The sequence below is a fragment of the Nothobranchius furzeri genome, chromosome 13 (assembly GCF_043380555.1).
Source record: "Nothobranchius furzeri strain GRZ-AD chromosome 13, NfurGRZ-RIMD1, whole genome shotgun sequence".
Classification (NCBI taxonomy): domain Eukaryota; kingdom Metazoa; phylum Chordata; class Actinopteri; order Cyprinodontiformes; family Nothobranchiidae; genus Nothobranchius; species Nothobranchius furzeri.
The window spans coordinates 59,087,457-59,104,956 of NC_091753.1; the positions used below are offsets into that span (position 1 = coordinate 59,087,457).

The following is a 17,500-nucleotide window of genomic DNA, read 5'->3' on the forward strand; positions in this document are numbered from 1 at the left end:
TTAATTTTTGTCCCAAACGAAGAGCTGGACCCACGGAGGGTTTGTGTCGGAGCATAAGTCGGTCCAGAGGTCAGAAATCAGCGGAGGCGTTTGACACGTCGTTACGGCCACCGCCGGGTCAGAGCGTCCTGTTTCGTTTAACTCAATCAGAAAACTAAGAACCCAAATAAACGGAGTAGGTGGTTAGTTATGTCTTACCTGTCAGTGCTGCAAAACAACACCTGCAAAGCAGATGTGGTAGAAATGTGAACGAGGTCGTTCTGACCTTTAACCTCTGCTCTGTTGTTGGAGACGACCATCACAGTGGATTTCCCAGAATCCTTCATTTAAAACAGCTGTTTTTTGTTGTTTTTACCTGTTTTCTGCATTAGCTGAGTGAGGTTTCCATAGAGGAGCGACTCTTAAATCTCCACACCACGGTGATGCAAATGTCCGTTTCCTGGAAAATCTCCGAGTCGTTCCTGCTGCCATCAGAGAGTTGTTCAAGAGAGATGTGTTTGAGAGGGCAACGTGAGATGTTCCAGGCTCAATGTTAAAGTTTAAGAAGTAGGAGCACTTTTATTCCTGCTGCGACTCGTCCACATCAGGATCTCTGGAGACGCGGAGCTTCGGGTTCTCGCCGTTCTGACGGGTTCCTGTTGAAGAGCCTCACCTCCTGATGTTTGGTTTTGGCCTGCTTCAGTCATTATTTAATAAGACACGAGGCTTGTTTGGTCTACAGAACTGAACCGTACACAGCTCACTCTGAAATGCTCCCGCTGCTTTAGACAAACGGGAAAATAAACTTCTGTATGTTGACGTAATGAGACCAGCGCCTCAGAAACTCGTAGAGAACAACATTTCCTATGGAAACATGTTTAATGTGATAAGCCAGGGTGGAAATGTATTAAAATAAACAATGCTCTTACCTGAGACTCGCCCTATGACGTCAGCTGGTACCATATGATGTCACAGTGCCGTCGTGAGCCTGTGTGTGTGTATTTGTTAGTGGCTCCGCCCTCTCGGCCCGCCAGACAACAGCATTAGTTGCATTTTTTGAACAGTAAGTGGGAGAGGAGTAAGGCGCCGGTAGGAGGGGACTTGCTCTTTAAAGCAAGGTTTCTTGTGTTCGAATAGAATAAACTTTATTGATGCCACTGTGGGGAAATTCACTTGCTGCAGCGGCACAAACACTCAGAGAAGAGCGAGATGAAAAATTACAAGATTACAGGTAAGCACACAAAGGCAGATCGTAACCTTCAACCACTAAAAGCAACAAATACAAATGAAACTTGTGTTTACAGAACTATAGGGGACTATGGAAAGCCGGTATCGCACAAGTATTAAACACACACTTGTTACGTTTTGTAAGTGGTCACAATAAATAAACTGTCACTAAAATATGAAAGGTATTCAACAAAGTATAATGTTCCATAAAACTGATCATTAACGTGGTTGAACCTTTAATATCTGGTCGGCTCTGGACACGGGTACAGGGAACCAACGCTAATGCAAAAATGTTGTTTACAAAAATCTGTTTTATTATATTTCTGATTATCCAGGAAATCTGTAGATTAATGATTATTCAAGGTCAAATCTACAGAGACAATAACAAAACTCTAAAGAAACATGATCTTAGATGTTATTAAGAGTCTAATTAGGTGTCTTAGGGAAAGATGTGAAGTCTGGGATTACAAGAATAATCTGAAGATGGTGAAGGTCTCCTGAAGGAGTCGTGACTTGCTAGCCTGGCAAGCCAGACTAAATAAATGTATTATTTAGTCTGGCCACGCTCCATTGACGGCTCTCGGTTGTGGGGCGGGTTCTACCGTTGTCTTTCAAATGATCTCCGCATGCTATTGGACAATGAATGTGACATACTCTTGTTTCACTCTGTTGCATCATCCCACCCACCAGGCATATAGAGTGCCCTGATTGGCCCACAAAGCGGATAAAGCTCTGTGATATGTTCACTAAGCAGATAGGGCACTATGATTGGCCCACCATTATGGACCAATCACAGCTCTTTATGTGTTTGAAACCTCTCTAGAGAGCTGTGATTGGCTAGCCAGAGTCCTGGTAGGAGCTGCTGAGGTTCCAATGGAGCATGCCTAGACCAAACTTTGCAAAGCAAGAATTTGGTCTAGTTCACTAGGCTAGTGACTTGCAGCAGAGAGGAATGTTTCGTGGCGGTTCCCCCAGATGGCAAAGCCACAAACAGGGCATTTGTTCTGGTTTGGACCGCTCACGTTGACCTTTAGCACACTGATGAAGATGACTGGCCAGTGTGATGACCTTTGACATTACATGGCTTTCTTATGCTACATACTGAGTATTATATTGGTGGTATTGTGTACCCGGATAACGCCAGCACCAGCTCAACTGAGACGTACTGCAGCGGGGACGAATGACCTACGGTAGCGTTCTGTTTTACATCTGGGATGTCTCAGTCTGCCTCTGAAGGAGCTGTCCATGGTCTCCTCAGTGGAACCAGTGGGTGGGAGGGGCTTTAAGATGGAGGTCATCTTCACCAGCATCCTCCTTTCACACGTCTCATCTGAATCCAGTGAGCAGCTCAGAACCGAGCTAGCTTTGTTAACTAGCTTGTTCAGCCTCTTCCTGTCTCGGTCAGAGCTGCCTGCAGCCCAACAGGCCATCAGAGAGGATCACAGAGCCAACCACAGAGTGGTAAAAGGACTTTAGCAGCTGGGAATGAACTCTGAAGGACCTCAGCCTCCTCAGGAGGTGGAGGTAGCTTTGGCCCTTCTTATACAGCATCTGTGCTGGATGTGTTGTGTAAGAATGAAGTAAGAATTACATCCTTTACTCGGTTTTGGTTACTGCAGCCCATTTTCAAAACAAAGTTACTTTTTCACCCCATTCTTAGTTTAAAGGCTGTTGGCCGTTACACATCAGCACCTGAAGACTGTAGATGATGAGCAAAGGCCCGTCATACACAGTAAGTTGATAAGTAGTAGTCATAAGTAGTGGTCATATCTGCCCGCTGACGGCCAGAAAAGATGTCGGTTCAGCTTTCATTTTCAACCATGACGGGACATCCTGGTTTGAAGCTGACAAATGTCCAAATGTTTGCTGGGTCGCGTTAGCAGGTTGGAATAACATAAGGGACAGCAGCAGCTCAAGAGGTAGAGCGGGTTGTCCACTAATCGGGAGGTTGCAGGTTCGATCCCGACCACAGGAGGCTGCTGTTGTGTCCTTGGGCAAGACACTTAACCCACGCTGCCTGCTGGTGGTGGTCTGAGAGACCGATGGCGCCTGTGCTCAGCAGCCTCGCCTCTGTCAGTGTTCCCCAGGGCAGCTGTAGCTACGTCGTAGCTCATCACCATCAGTGTGTGAATGTGTGTGTGTGAATGGGTGAAGCGCCTTGGGGGGTTGTAGAACCCTAAGGAGGCGCTATACAAATACAGGCCATTTACTATAACTGTGACTGAAAACACCCTCCAGGGTAGGGCTGTCGCGGTTGAGGAACTCCCCCTGCGGTGATTCAGGGTGGCTTAATATTGCGGTGTGCGATATTATTGCAGCACTTTTTTTTTATTGCAGTACTATCTAAACATAATGTTTACACATTTAAAAAAGGTTAAACATTGCCGTGCCTTCTTCAATAACACTTTACTGAATGCAGATCAAAGGCAGTAACAACACAGATCGCAGTAACGTTTGTTTGTCCGACAGTCGGAGTCCGACTGAACTTAAAAACAACAAAATTCAGGAGAAGGTTAAACTTTTAAATGCAAATTTGGCTGCAGCATCTAACAAATAAGAAACAAGTCCCCATTTTGTTTAGTTGTTTAAAATCAAGCATAAAAAATTACATGTACCGGGCGCGGGGCACTATCATTTCACTTTCACACACACGAATGACGGTGCTTTATAACTCGGTCACGTCCTTGTTACCCACAAGGAAAACCAGCATGTTAACCATATACGGTTTGAGAGAGGATCTGAGAGGGGTGGTAACATTTCCAGCAACACTGAAAACCCTCTCGGATGGTGCGCTCGTTGCACTAACGCACACGTACCTGCGTGCGACTGGCGAGCAAAGGGAATCTCTCCCGGTTGTTGCTCCACCATGTCAGGGGGGTTCTTTAGGGTGGATGCATTCCTCCTGCAGGTAGCGAGTGAGCTCCAGCTCGGCTCAAACTCTCTTCGGGACGGTTGCAGAAGCAGTGCTTGTCCGGGACTTCAGGAGGTCTCCGAGCGTTTATTATTATTTATTTTTGCCGCTGGTGGCAGCTCTGTCTCGGCCAAGGACTCTGGCTGCGCAGCAGCTGACGTACTGAAAACCAAAGTGCTCCCAAAGGAGCGAAGTAACGTTTCGTTTTGATACCAGTGCAGCCATCCTTCTCAACATGCATCATTGAGTTGAACCAAGTTCAGTAGTCGTGGTGGCCCATGATGCAGCGCGGTGGGTTTCTTCATATCGCGATATTTCATTTTTGCGGTTACCGTGACAGCCCTACTCCAGGTTTGATGAGCCTTGCGGGCTGGACCGTGAGAGTTGTCATGAATGTAAACTAAATCTATTAAACCTAAAATGGTTTTTTGAACCAGGTTGTAAACATCTTTAATTCTGCTGGGAAAATTGCTTTTTTAACATGGGAGTCGATGAAGATTTGCTCACTTCTGGTGCCAGCCCCTAGTGGATGAGGGCGGAACTGCAGGTTTAGCAACTTCTTTGCTTCAAAAAATGCAGACCAAAATGGCCCCTTGGTGTTTTATGGTAGGGAGCTCTTACTACACTTATTACGGTAATATTTCTCCACCATTGGAGGAAGTGTGGTTGTTAGCAGTCTTGCTGTTAGGCAAGGCAGCTTTATTTATGCAGCACATTTCACACGGGGGCAACTCAGTGTGCTTTCTATTAGCAAGGGTATCAAGAGCATTAACATCAACGAGACAGAAAATACTATTTAAAAATGAAAGAGAAACAAAATTGAAGTTAAAGTGTGAGCAGTTACAGCGCAGAAGGTGCAGCAAAGGAAGAAGAAAAGATCATTTCTATAGCGCCTCTCAGGATAAAAACCACGAGGTGCTTCACAAAAACAAAAAATGTAAAAATATAAAAAAGCATTTCGAAAATGGTTAAAAATATATTTAAAATGAGCAAAAATAGACAATTGTGATTAATAATGTTAATAAAGAGAGAGAGTGAACAGGAAAGAGGGAAACCAGTGGATCCTGAGGAAGGTGGAATAGGTGGGGAGAGCAGAATAAAGAGAGAGAGGTGAAGAAGGTCATACAAAAGCCAGCTTGAACAAGTGAGTCTTCAGCTGCTTTTTAAAGGAGACCACTGAGTCCACTGATCTCAGGCTCAGGGGGAGAGAGGTCCAGAGTCTGGGGGCCACAGCAGCAGATGATCTGTCACCTTTGACCTTTAGCATGGTGCTGCACAACCAGTAGGCTTTGATCACTGGACCTCAGGGACCTGCTGGAGGTGTAGGGACTAAGAAGATCACCAATTAAGAACATTCATCCAAAAGCTGATGAAAGCATGAAGGTTTTCTATTCTGATTTAAACGTTTCTAGAGCTGGGGCACATCTGAGGTCATGAGGAAGCTGATTCCATCTGTGAGCAGCACAGTAGCTAAAAGCAGCTTCACCTGTTTGGTTCTGACCCGGTTCTACCAGCTGACCGCTTCCTAAGGACCTCCTGCTGGGCTACGGGAAGGAGCTCTAACGTGTACTCTGACCCCATGCTGCTGAGTGATTTATAAACTAGTAGAAGTACTTTGAAATGGATTGTGTAGTTTACTGGTAACCAGTGTAGAGGTCTAAGAACAGGAGTGATGTGTTCGGTTCTCCTGGTTCTTGTTAAGACTCTAGCAGCAGCGTTCTGAACAAGCTGCAGTTGCTTCACAGCTTTTTGGGAAGACCAGTTAGGAGACCATTGCAGTAGTCCAGCCTGCTGTAGATGAACACATGAATGGGTTTCTGTAGGTCTGGTCTGGCCATGAGACCTCTGAGTCGTGCTTTTTGAAGCAGAAGATAAAACGCCGATCCAGTTACAGCCTTAATGTGAGCAGTGGAGCTCAGGTCTGAATCCGTTATGACACCAAGATTTCTAACCTGGGTCTTTGTCTTTATTCCTCTGGAGCCGAACCGAGCAGCAACCTCCGTCCTCCTGACGTCCAAAGACGATAACCTTCTTAGCTAGTTTTCTGTTATAGTTTTACGACTTATTAAAGGAAATCATACGGCACCAGACTCATTATTCACTTCACACACATTTCACTGTAATATCCAGTCGATGGTCATTGAAATGTTTTTAGATTTGCTTCTACTTCACCGTTAGCTTTGTTAGCTCAACATTAGCCTCTAGCTTGCTTCACCTGATTAGAGTAAAACAAAAAGAGGCCGTGGCTTCTTGGGGGTACAAGCAATACCTTTTGGGTTGCTCCCGGTTACTGGCTTTGGTTCTGTACACAACTCTGGAGCTTGTTGCCTGCTGGTGTCAAATTACAAATGGCGGCGCAGCAGTTAGCTCAGGCTGGACCTTGTGGGCTCACAGATATAAACAGTGACTACGTCCCTCTTTGGTTATTTTGAAAGGAGAAAAACTGACCACTCCCCAGCCGACGGAGGATTACATCTGTTTCCACAGAACCAGAACCAGAGTGACTGAGCCATCAGACTGTTTTCTGGTTATTTCACTGTAGAATTATTACTTATTGCTCCTTCAAGAAAACCATTGACACGTCTCCTTTAAACTGAATGTTCTGGTCAGACCTGATGACCTCATCGTTTCTTCAAACATCCATTCTGATTCAGTTGTTGTTTGTTGTGAAGTTTATTTTTTCTGCAGTTAAATAAGATTTTATGTAAGTTTTATTTATTTTCCAAGAAAGGACAACTTGGAAATCTTTGACAGTTTTTTTCCAGAGTTTTAAGCATAAAGTTCTTCTCAGTCTGCACACATCGGGGTAATGAGAGGTTCCACCGTTAACGATGGCGACCGCAGATCAAGGAAGCGCTATTTCACCGAAGCAGAAACTGAGGTTCTTGTGGGTGAGGCGGAAAAATGAAGTACAAGTGATAACGCTGCAGGATTTCATAACTTTATCCTTCTCAGCAGCAGCACTGCAGGTGCTCTCCATGTCCAGCATGTGTGTAAGCCAGGCCCTTAGTCAACTTAAAGTTACGCACATTTTTCCGCTAAGTTTTCTTTCATGAATCCCAAAGTTTGCGTGGAAAGTTGCTTACGCAGTTTTCCGACCCCATTTTGTGCGTAAGCTAGCTTGATGAATGAGGCGCCTGGAAAGGCTTTTCAGTCACCTTTAGACTAGTCCTTAACCTGCTGATCGTCCTCAGCTGCACCAAACACGTTAGTCTGCAGTAATGCATTCATTCCTGCCTGCTTTTTCTCATTATATCAAATTATTTATCACTTTAATACAGTTTTGCTGTTTATTTATTTAAAATGAGGGATTTAAAGTTTTAGCTCTTCATCCTGCACTCTGTTTGCTTTTTATTTCTGCTCAGTCTCCGACATGAATAGTAGCTGGTGATCAAAACGTAAGGAGTATGAATGAATGAATGAATGAATGAATGACAGCCACGGGCAGCACTTAAGGACTGGCTTGTGCTCAAACACATTAAATGATTATGATCTGGTTTCTGCTGCCAGGTCACATAAATGTTCCTGATCTCAGCCTGACCTTCATGATGATGCCACTGCTCTTCTTATCTAACACACACACACACACACACACACACACACACACACGGCTCTGGTTTTAAACGTGGAGGAAAGCATCATTTATGTCCGATCTTGTGATGAAGCAGTCAGCTGTTGCAGCCAGAGATGAGTTTTATAACTCCGTAACTCATTATTTGTGTTTGCGGCTGATGCTGATGGTCAGACGAGGCTGGCCTGGACTCTGACTGGTTTTTGTACACACAGCAGCGGGCAGGAGTCCGTTATATTTAACTATAATGCAGGAAACCTACAGATGTGAAAACACAAACAGAATTAAAGTCCCGTCATTCTTTAAAGGTCGGCTCTTACTGAGACGTGATGGGTTCATCTGTAATCTCACACAGAGTGGCGCAGTGGCGGCTCCAGAAATGTTTTTCTGCAGGCGCTATGAAGGAGCTAGTCTTTTTATTGAGGGTGCTATGAAGGAAGTGGTCATGCGTACCTGTTGTTCTCTAAAACACCTTCAACACTAGCAGACACACATGCGTGCACAACACCTCAACAACACCTGAAACAATCATTAATATACATCATAAACATGAACAATCGCTGACTTTTCCATGAAATCATAAACATACAGCCACACAGAAAACCATCTATAGTGTTGCAATGTTAGCTAACGTTAGCGTTAGCATTTCCAGCGGCTAAACCCTGGACTGCTGCGGCGGTTGAGGGTTGACTCTCTTCATCCAGATCCGTAGGTTTCTGTGGGTCTGAGATCACTTCCAAACATTCATTCGTTTCTGACTGAACCCGTGGAAATGTGGGCAACAAAAACTGATCCATCTTACCGCTAGCTAGCTCTACATTTCACTTGTTCACGGGTGGAAAATGAGGTCAAAGGTTAACATCAATTTCCTGTTTTGGTTTAAGTTTTTTCTATCTCTATGATAATTTACTGATTATTTAAGTTTTGTATGTTAAATATTATCACATCCACACGTTAACTAAAAATTAAACTGTAAAAAAATAAATCTAATATTTACTTGGGGTGCTATGGGGGTGCAATGACTAATCCAGGGGTAGCTATAGCGCCCCCTAGCACCCCCCCGGCGCCGCCACTGGTGTGACGAGATCTATAAAATGAGCTAAATTAAAGCCATTTAGCTTTGACGGCCATCTTGAATCCATCAGTTTTAGACAAATATTCATTATTATTTTCCTGAAAGTTTCATTGATGTCAATCCAGACCAGGTCCACTAGATATTTTACCAACGAAGTCCTCATCATAAACTTTATTCATGTAGCGCTTTCTAATTTCAGTCAGCCCAAAGCGCTTAACACAACAAATAAAAACATCCCGACAACAACAAACACACCAAATCACAACTCACACGAACCTGCCTAATTAAAAGCTGATGAATAAAACGATTAAAAACCTGGAGCTGTTCGAACAGCTAAAGGCAGATCCTTCCACAACCAGACCATGGCTGCATGGTGGTGCAGCGGTTAGCACTGTTGCCTCGCAGCACGAACGTTGCAGGTTCGAAACTCGGCTGCGGCCTTTCTGCGTGGAGTTGCGTGTTCTCCCCGTGCATGCGTGGGTTTCCTCCGGGTACTCCGGTTTCCCCCACAGATCACAACATGCCCTATAGGTTATAAACTGTAAGTCGCTTTGGATGAAAGCATCTGCTAAATAAATAATCACAAACTACCAAGAAGGCTCTGCCACCTCGCGTTCTTGGGGTAGACAGCAGACTCCGGTCTGCAGACCTCAGTGAACGTGTTGGAGCATGGCGGTAAAATCTGCTCTAAAACAGACCGGTAGCCAGTGTAAGTCCGCCTTATAAATTCCACCTTAATGCCCGTCAATGAGAACAACTTAGAGCCGTTTTCAGGCCCGTTGGCTTTGTTTAGTAGACCGATCTGAATGAGCCTCGGCGACCCCAAACCCGGATTTGCCAACGTTTTAGTCCGAGACTAATGCAGAAAATTCATGGTAATTAAAAAAAAAGATGAAGTTGGTCAAGAAAGGGTCGTTTTTAACAATTTGAAGATAAAAATGTTAAGAAGTGATGATCAGTGGCCTACTAAAGAGCCAGATGCAACAGGGGACCACATAGAACCTCTCCGAGGGCTGAAAACAGCCCCCAGCCCCCAGTTTGGACACGTCACGAACATCTCGTCCAGTGGTTACTTAGTGAGGAACTCATCATGATTAGTTCTGCTGTTTATTATATTTTCAGCTGACTCTGTTTGCAGCTGATTCACTCATTCATTTAGACTCCATAACTGAGGAGGTGACGAAGCAGCAAACGCACCAAAGCAGAACAGTTTTTCTATTATTCACGTTCCTGACATCATCCTGACATCATCCTGACATCATCCTGACATCATCATGACATCATCCTGTATTAACGTGTGAGGAGTTTGTTTTGTAGACCACAGAAGTGACTTTAGAGTCGTTTTCTTCGCTCCTCCAGGATGAACTCCCAGACATCTCCCACGGATATCCGGCTTCATTTGAGCACACAGCTGTAGAGTTTAGCACTGTAGAGTTAGCATCTGCACCAAAATACTGAATGACATCATCTTTTTACCTTACTGATGCTCCTTTGTGCTTCCAGGAGACGGACAGGTGGACTTTGAGGAGTTCATGACGATTCTGGGTCCCAAGCTGCTGTCCTCTGAAACAAGGGAAGGCTTTCTGGGCAACACCATCGATACCATCTTCTGGCAGGTAAGCTTTTGTTCTCGTCATCAAAATCTATGAATTTCATGTTCATTTCCTCGAACTCGACTCAAACTTTATTCGTAAAGCACTTCAGAGACACACACGCGCCACCAACGTGCTTCACAGGCACGAGTAAAAACACCTGCTGTAAGTCTATTAATGGCCTGTATTTGATAAAGTGCCTTCTGGAGTCCTGGAACCCCCCAAGGCACTTTACATCACAGCCATTCACCCATTCACACGCTGGTGGTGATGAGCTACATTGTGGCCACAGCTGCCCTGGGGCACTACCGGCCCCACGGCCCCCCGACCCCCACCACCAGAAGGGAAGGGGGGGTTAAGTGTCTTGCCCAAGGACACAACGACAGCGACAGACTGAGTGGGGCTCGAACCTGCAACCTCTCGATTACGGGGTGGGCGCTTAACTCCTGTGCCACTATTGCCCCTAATAAAACAATACAGGCATATAAAATAAAAACAACCACAGAAAAAACGGCACCATCACTCACCCAGAGTTAAAACGGGTCTTCAGCTCAGAAGTAAAGCTGCTGCAGGAGAGGACCACCCAGCATGCAGAAGCTCACCCCAGAGCTCTGGAGCTGCCACTGAAAAGGCTCTGTCCCCCCACATCTTCAGCCGGGTCCTGGGAACCACGAGCAGGGGCTGATCTTCAGAACGGAGTACTCGGGAGGGAACGAGTCTGTCTGCAGCTCTGGAGCCGCTTCATGGGTCACACGTTTAGGTTAAATGTAGAACAGTGGTTCCTCACCGTTGTGCTTGGATGCACCAACAGCAGCACATTCTCACACCTGTTGGGTAGTTGTCTCCCATCCAGGATTACCTTGGGGAAAGTTCAACACGCAGGGGTTATGATAAAGACGATTAGGGTGTCCCAGCGCGTCGGGAGAGGACGCGCTGGGACAGAGCGTTGGTATCCGACGCGCGCGGTGAGACGGACATTTGACCGTCTTGTGAACTGCTTAACCTTCCCCTCACCCCCGTTCTAACCCTAACTAGGTTGCGCATGCAAAGCTTAATTGGAAATGAATGAGTTAAGGTTAGGATGGGGGTGAGGGGAAGGTTAAATCGCTAGAAGTTTGAGGAATAATATCCGTGTCACCGCGGGCGTCGTATACGTGTCCCTGCACGTCCTCTCCCAACGCGCTGGGGAACACTAATCGTCTTTATTGGACGCTTTGTGTGTGTGTGTGTGTGTGTGTGTGTGTGTGTGTGTGTGTGTGTGTGTGTGTGTGCGTGTGTGTGTGCGTGTGTGTGTGCGTGTGCGTGTGCGTGTGTGTGTGTGTGTGTGTGTGCGCGTGTGTGCGTGTGTTTGTGTGTGTGCGCGTGTGTGTGTGTGTGTGTGTGTTACTATGATTGATGAACAGGCCTAATAAGCTTTGATGAAGGTGAAATGATGTCCTTTAGGAAGCAGGCTGATTGACTTTGAGGGACTGATGTGATGAAAGTAGATAATAAAAAGGAAGCAGTCTGGATGATGAATCAAGCAGGTGAGTAGAAGAGTGAAGCGTTTGGCTCAGATAGAAACTCTTGGTCCGCTCATCGTCTTGATGTCATCACCAAGCTGAGCCCCGTTGCCCCCAGGAGCACGATGATGTGGTTTAGTAGACAGCACGAGTGTTTGGCTGGAGGATGATGCTGTCAGTCACTTTGAGTCATGGAATAAATCTGTTTGGTTTTACTTTCTGAACTAGCTGCTAGTTTGAGCCAAATGCCCTCCGGTAGCTAGGCTTGTGATTCATTCTGGGGGTGGGGGGGTGTTAGAGCATGTTAGCTAGCTCGATAAGAACACACAACCTTCTTCCTGTATCTGCCTCTGGTAGCCCCACCCCCAGACTCTCTGACCAGTCAGCTGGTTTGTAGTTACGCTTTAGTCCTTTGATGATTTTTGTGTGGCTGTTTTTCAGCTACTGGGGTCAAAGGTCATCTGTGGTTCCTGAGATGTTTTGCAGACTTAAACCGAATTGGCCAATCCAGAGTGTGTTAGCGACGACGGCAAATGTCAAACTGACTGATTTACAGCTTCATTTGTTTTGTTTAGGAAGCGTTGGCTGAGGCGGCCATCTTTAATTGGATTTAGCTAATAACAACAAAGGCAGCATGCGAAGCCTGATGATATGTTTTAATACATTTACAGAGGAAGCTATTGGAAGGAAACTGAATGTACCATGAAACTCGTGGAGTGAGTCTTAACGTGGCAGGTTTGTGTTTTCAGTAGAATTTCACAGATTCAGTCACTAACATAAAAAAGCTAATCTGTGGCTGGTGCAGCTGTCTGACTCGTTATCAGCCGAGTGTTTCTAACAGCCTCAGAAGATGAATGATCGTCGCTGCTGTTAAAGCCTCATTGAGCACGTTTGGGAAACAACAAAGGGACAAAAACAAAGACGATGTGTTTCCAGAGCAGACAACATTTTTGTTCTACCCAGATTGTAGCTACGCAGCAGGCGAAGACAGCTTTAGCACTTGTTTAAAAAGGAGTTCTGTTTAATTCGGTTCAGCAACACAAGAGGGAATGATCCCATCATTGTCATTAGGGATGAGCCGGATACTCGTTTCAGACGAGTATCCGGTACGGATAAAGCATTTTTGACGAGTACGAGCATGAAACGAGTAAAACTCATAAATATCTGTAATCGTGCTGAAGGAAAATCCTCATTGGGTAACTGACTGTCTTCACGCTCTGTGATTGGCCAGTCACATTGAGCGCCCGCCCCTCCCTACACACAAAACTCTGCAGCCGGGAGCTCACAGCTTAGTCCGTGTCCGGTCCATGCACGCACGCACGCACGCACGCACACACACACACACACACACACAGTAACGGATCTCTCTCTGCTTGCTTCACTGTTCACGTTTCTTCAGTACTCCCTAGGTTTTCTTCAGTTTGCTTCTTTTTAAAGTTACTTTAAAGTTATTTAAAGTTACTTTTTTCGTAACGTACGTGGTGCATTTGACGAGACAGAGCTGAGAACGGCTCGTGCTGCGTCAGTCACTGCCTCCGCTCCGGTCGGGTTTTTTTCCTCTCTCTCTCTCCTCTTCCTCAGGATCCACTCCCTCTTTCCTATTCACTCTCTCTCTTTCTTTACATTTTTTAATCACAATTGTCTATTTGTTGCTCATTTTAAATACATTTGAATCATTTTCTAAATTCTTTTTTCTATTTTACATGTTTTGTTTTTGTGAAGCACCCCGTGATTTTTATCTTGAGAGGCGCTACAGAAAGATCTTCTCTTCTCTCTCTCTCTTAATTCAAGCACTTAAATATTAATGTTCTGATTTTACTGAAAAACTTGCTTTGTAATAGTTCCTTTACTATTGTGATCAAAAACATTAAATCTCAACTCTGAAGCTGCTCTGTAAATAATTTTCAAATAAACAATACACATAGCAACTTCTGATCAGACTTAAAATAACGTACAGATGTAAACCACACCCACTTCCAGTTAAACCACACCCACTTCCGGTTAAACTACACCCACTTTCGGGTTAGGCCACACCCACTCTGTACAGATACAGATAGTGGTGTACTCGCTCATCCCATCGTTGTCATGTTGGAAAACTAACCTCACACCATACGACCATGCTCGGGTCTGCAGCCACAGGTTACCCGCCGCTACCTGACTTCTAGAACAAACATTTGCATCAACTCCAGAGGGTCCTGAAGGATGATCAAACCAACTCCAAAGTCACTTTCTGTCATGAAATTAAACATGGCATCACATTAGTGAAGAAGGTTTCATGATCCTCCACAAAACCCTGAAGCGTCAGCCCCGGGTCCCTAAAGCTGGTCCAGGTACAGGATTGAAGCTCCGCTCAACCAGAGGTTCTTCATCAACGGCAGCAAGCAGGTGTGGGCTCACCTGCAGCACAGTGAGGAGACTTTTGATAAATGACCTGGTGCCAAAAGGGCAGCATAGAAGCCACCTCCCAGAGAACCAGCAGGAGCAGCATGAAGAAGCTAAAGGTCCAGGGATCAGACTGCTCTCTCTGATCAACCTTCTGATTGTTTGGAGCATCTGGAGCTGAAAAGGTGAGTGACCAGGAGTTGATCGTTGGGTGCTGTTCCCGATGTAGCGGAGACATTATCAACCCGTCGTCCTCGTTCCTTTTTATTCAGCTTTACAGACGGTCACCAAACAGGTCCAGGTTTTATTAGTTCTCTTTTACCAAATAAAACAACAAGAAACTGTCTGTGATTGGCTGAGCCCATCACGGCGCTCTGCAGAAACAATAATTGTTTTGTGTCACAACCTTTAGATTCGTCTAGGAGCATTCAAGGTGCCTTAAGTAGTTTAATATATCCGTAAACGTCTGAGCATCCTGACTGATCAGTCCACATGTAGAGAAATTAAAATGAATACGTAACACTTTCCATTAAACATGAATCACAAGGAGCAACAGCAGCTCTGGTGGCATTTAGCTGCAGGGTCTTTGTGCAACCTTCATAAAAATCCCTCATTATCGAAGCCTGACAGCGTCCCGCTCACCCTCATCTGACATTTTCTAGGTTCCATCGTGAAGCATCTATTCAACGCAGCTCAGCTTGTCAGAACTTGTGTCGATCAAAGAGGGTTCTGGTAGAAACGTGGCCTAAATGGGTCCGACCTGAACCCGACCCTCTGCTTCAGTCCTTCAGACCAGCCGTGCTGAGAGATTCTCTCATCCCAGTAAAACGAGGCGAAGCGTCACATCCTCCCCAGCTGAGGTGACGGGATAATGATTCACTCGCTATACTCACCTTCCTACTCGGATCTGCTCCACAGCAGTTTTTTAATGTATCTAATTATCCCACTGGATAATCACAAGCCTGTAATTGGGCAACCTCAAACATTTCTTTTCTGTTTTGTTAATCATCGGCTGCATGATGAATAAAACCACATATTAGTGGATTCTCAGCGAGCTGCTGGCTCTCCTAAAACCTCACGTCTGAATGTAGAATTTGCTTCGTATTGAAGTAGCTGACAGCTGCTTTAGCTAAACGAGGATGTTAACGCAGACAGAACAAGCGCCCTCAAGTGGCTGGTTTCAGTACAAGTTTTAAGCCCCGCCCCTTAAATAGATCAATAAAAATACACCTCAGGTTTCACTTTATGTATTTGTGATCTTACTGCTTTACATTTAAATGTTTTTATGTGATGGTTTTAGCCGAGAATGCTTACTCGTGCTTTAAAACAGCGCCATGTTTGTGTTCAGGAGAGGAGGCGGGACTTTCAGCAATATGTTCAGAGTCTGAGTTCGGTCTCTAAACACAACGGCGGCTGTGAACAAGAAGTTTTGACCATTTTTTCAGCAACAGTAAATTTGATCTGTACTTGCTAGGGCTGAACGATTAATTGCATGTGCATTTAAATTGCGATGTGACAAAAGCAGATTTTTTAATCGCAAAGGCTGCAATTTGACTGGCAGTGAGTGGTTAGCACAATGCTAATATATATTGAAAAACCCATAGGGATGCTAACGCTAATATCGCCGATTACATTCTTACAAATTACTAATTAGGAGCGTGCCAAATTATCACATTTGGAGTCTAATAAAAAGTAAAAACTGTTATTAATCAAATAAGTACAAACAGATATTTTAGTAAAGCTAGAAAACTGTAAGAGACTTAACTCCACTGGCTAGCAGCTATGAACGAAATTGAACTACGGAAGCTCTGCACAGACAAAACGTCAAAAATTCTAAAATCAAAATACTTCAATAAATGGGACACGTTGGATTGCAGTTGGATAATAATTTTAAACATCTTACCTTCCAACATTGATAACCTTCTACTGTTTTTTTTTACCATCCACATATAGTTCTTTAATGTTTTTGCATTGCACTAAAACACTTTAATATTCCATGGGCACGTATACGACTGAAACAGGAAGTCCAGTGTGTTCCACATTAGCCAGCAATAATGTTTTTGTATAACATTATCGTGTATTTATCATTAATGGTTTGGGGGCGGTGTGGTAGTGCATGACATAACTTTCAATAATATATTTAAAAGGAGCAATAAGTAATAATTTTATGATGTAATGATCTCAAATCAGTCTAAGTATCTCAATCATGTAGGAAGGAAGGTTAAATAAAAATGGATTTCCTTCTCAGTCGGCTGAGGGGTTGTCAGATTTTCTCCATTCAAAAAGGCCAAAGAGGGACGTGGTCTTTGTTTACAATCAGCCCCTCCTCCATACTTCCTTGTTTTAGAGCCAATTATATATTAGGAGTCTCTCGGCCCCTCAAAGACGGGAGCTTGTTGCTGCCTGCATGGGTTAGGGTTCCCAGCTGAGAGACCAGAGCAGGACTGCAGCTGTTAAGGGGAGGGGCTCATTACAGAAACTCGGTAACTCGCAAACCTGTCTTCAGCGGCGACCTCGTGAATCTTTGACAACAGTGGAGTGGCGAAGCCTCATAGCCTCTGCTAGCCAGCCTCGGTCAGCTTGAGAGTTTCGGTAGCAAGTCAGCCCCCCCCAACACTCATCTTTGGCCAAGCAGCCGCCTCCGTGTTTGCTTCATAAGTTTCACAGAATTGTGGCGGCTTGGTCTGCACCTACGAATGTAATCCGACACTAGGGATGGGCACCGAATTCGGTACTTTTTAAGGTACCGACCGAATTCCATAGTACCAACCGAGCACCGATTCACGTCGTTTCAAACGGTGCCTCGTTTCGGTACCCGTCCATCATAACGAGAACTTGCCTAGACAGCTGCGCATGCGCAAGAGCGTTATGTCGTCGGTCCCTGCGAGCGAGTTGTAAACAGAGCAGCATGGTAGAAAGAACGCACGCTAACGCTTGGGTCCACTTCACTAAATGTGATGGGTAACTGGGTGATGATGAAACCAGCGACAACGATGTAAGTGAGACATCCTCATCTTCATCTGCTCCGGTAGGTAAATAAAATGTTTAAGATAACATTAGCTTGATATGTTAGCTTCCGTTTCGCTAATGGTGTGTTCGCTTTCTCCTCGGAATTCCGAATTTCCGACTAGAAGAACATGAACGCGCTCTAAAGTTTGGCTTCACTTTACTAAATGCGACGGGTGATTGGGTGAAGATGAAACCATCGACAACGATCTAAGTGTGAGGCATCATCGTTTTCATCTGCTCCAGCAGCTAAAT

General features: G+C 44.9%; 1 protein-coding gene across 4 annotated transcripts in view; it reads left to right on the top strand.

The window, feature by feature from the left end:
• caln1 (calneuron 1) overlaps positions 1 to 17,500 on the top strand; it is a 91,902-nt gene that overhangs the window by 46,990 nt on the left and 27,412 nt on the right. For all 4 annotated transcript variants that reach the window (XM_054743344.2, XM_015950726.3, XM_054743343.2 and 1 more), the window contains one exon: positions 10,267 to 10,379. In XM_054743344.2, the coding sequence (XP_054599319.1) occupies positions 10,267 to 10,379 (113 nt within the window). The remainder of the gene's footprint in view (positions 1 to 10,266; positions 10,380 to 17,500) is intronic.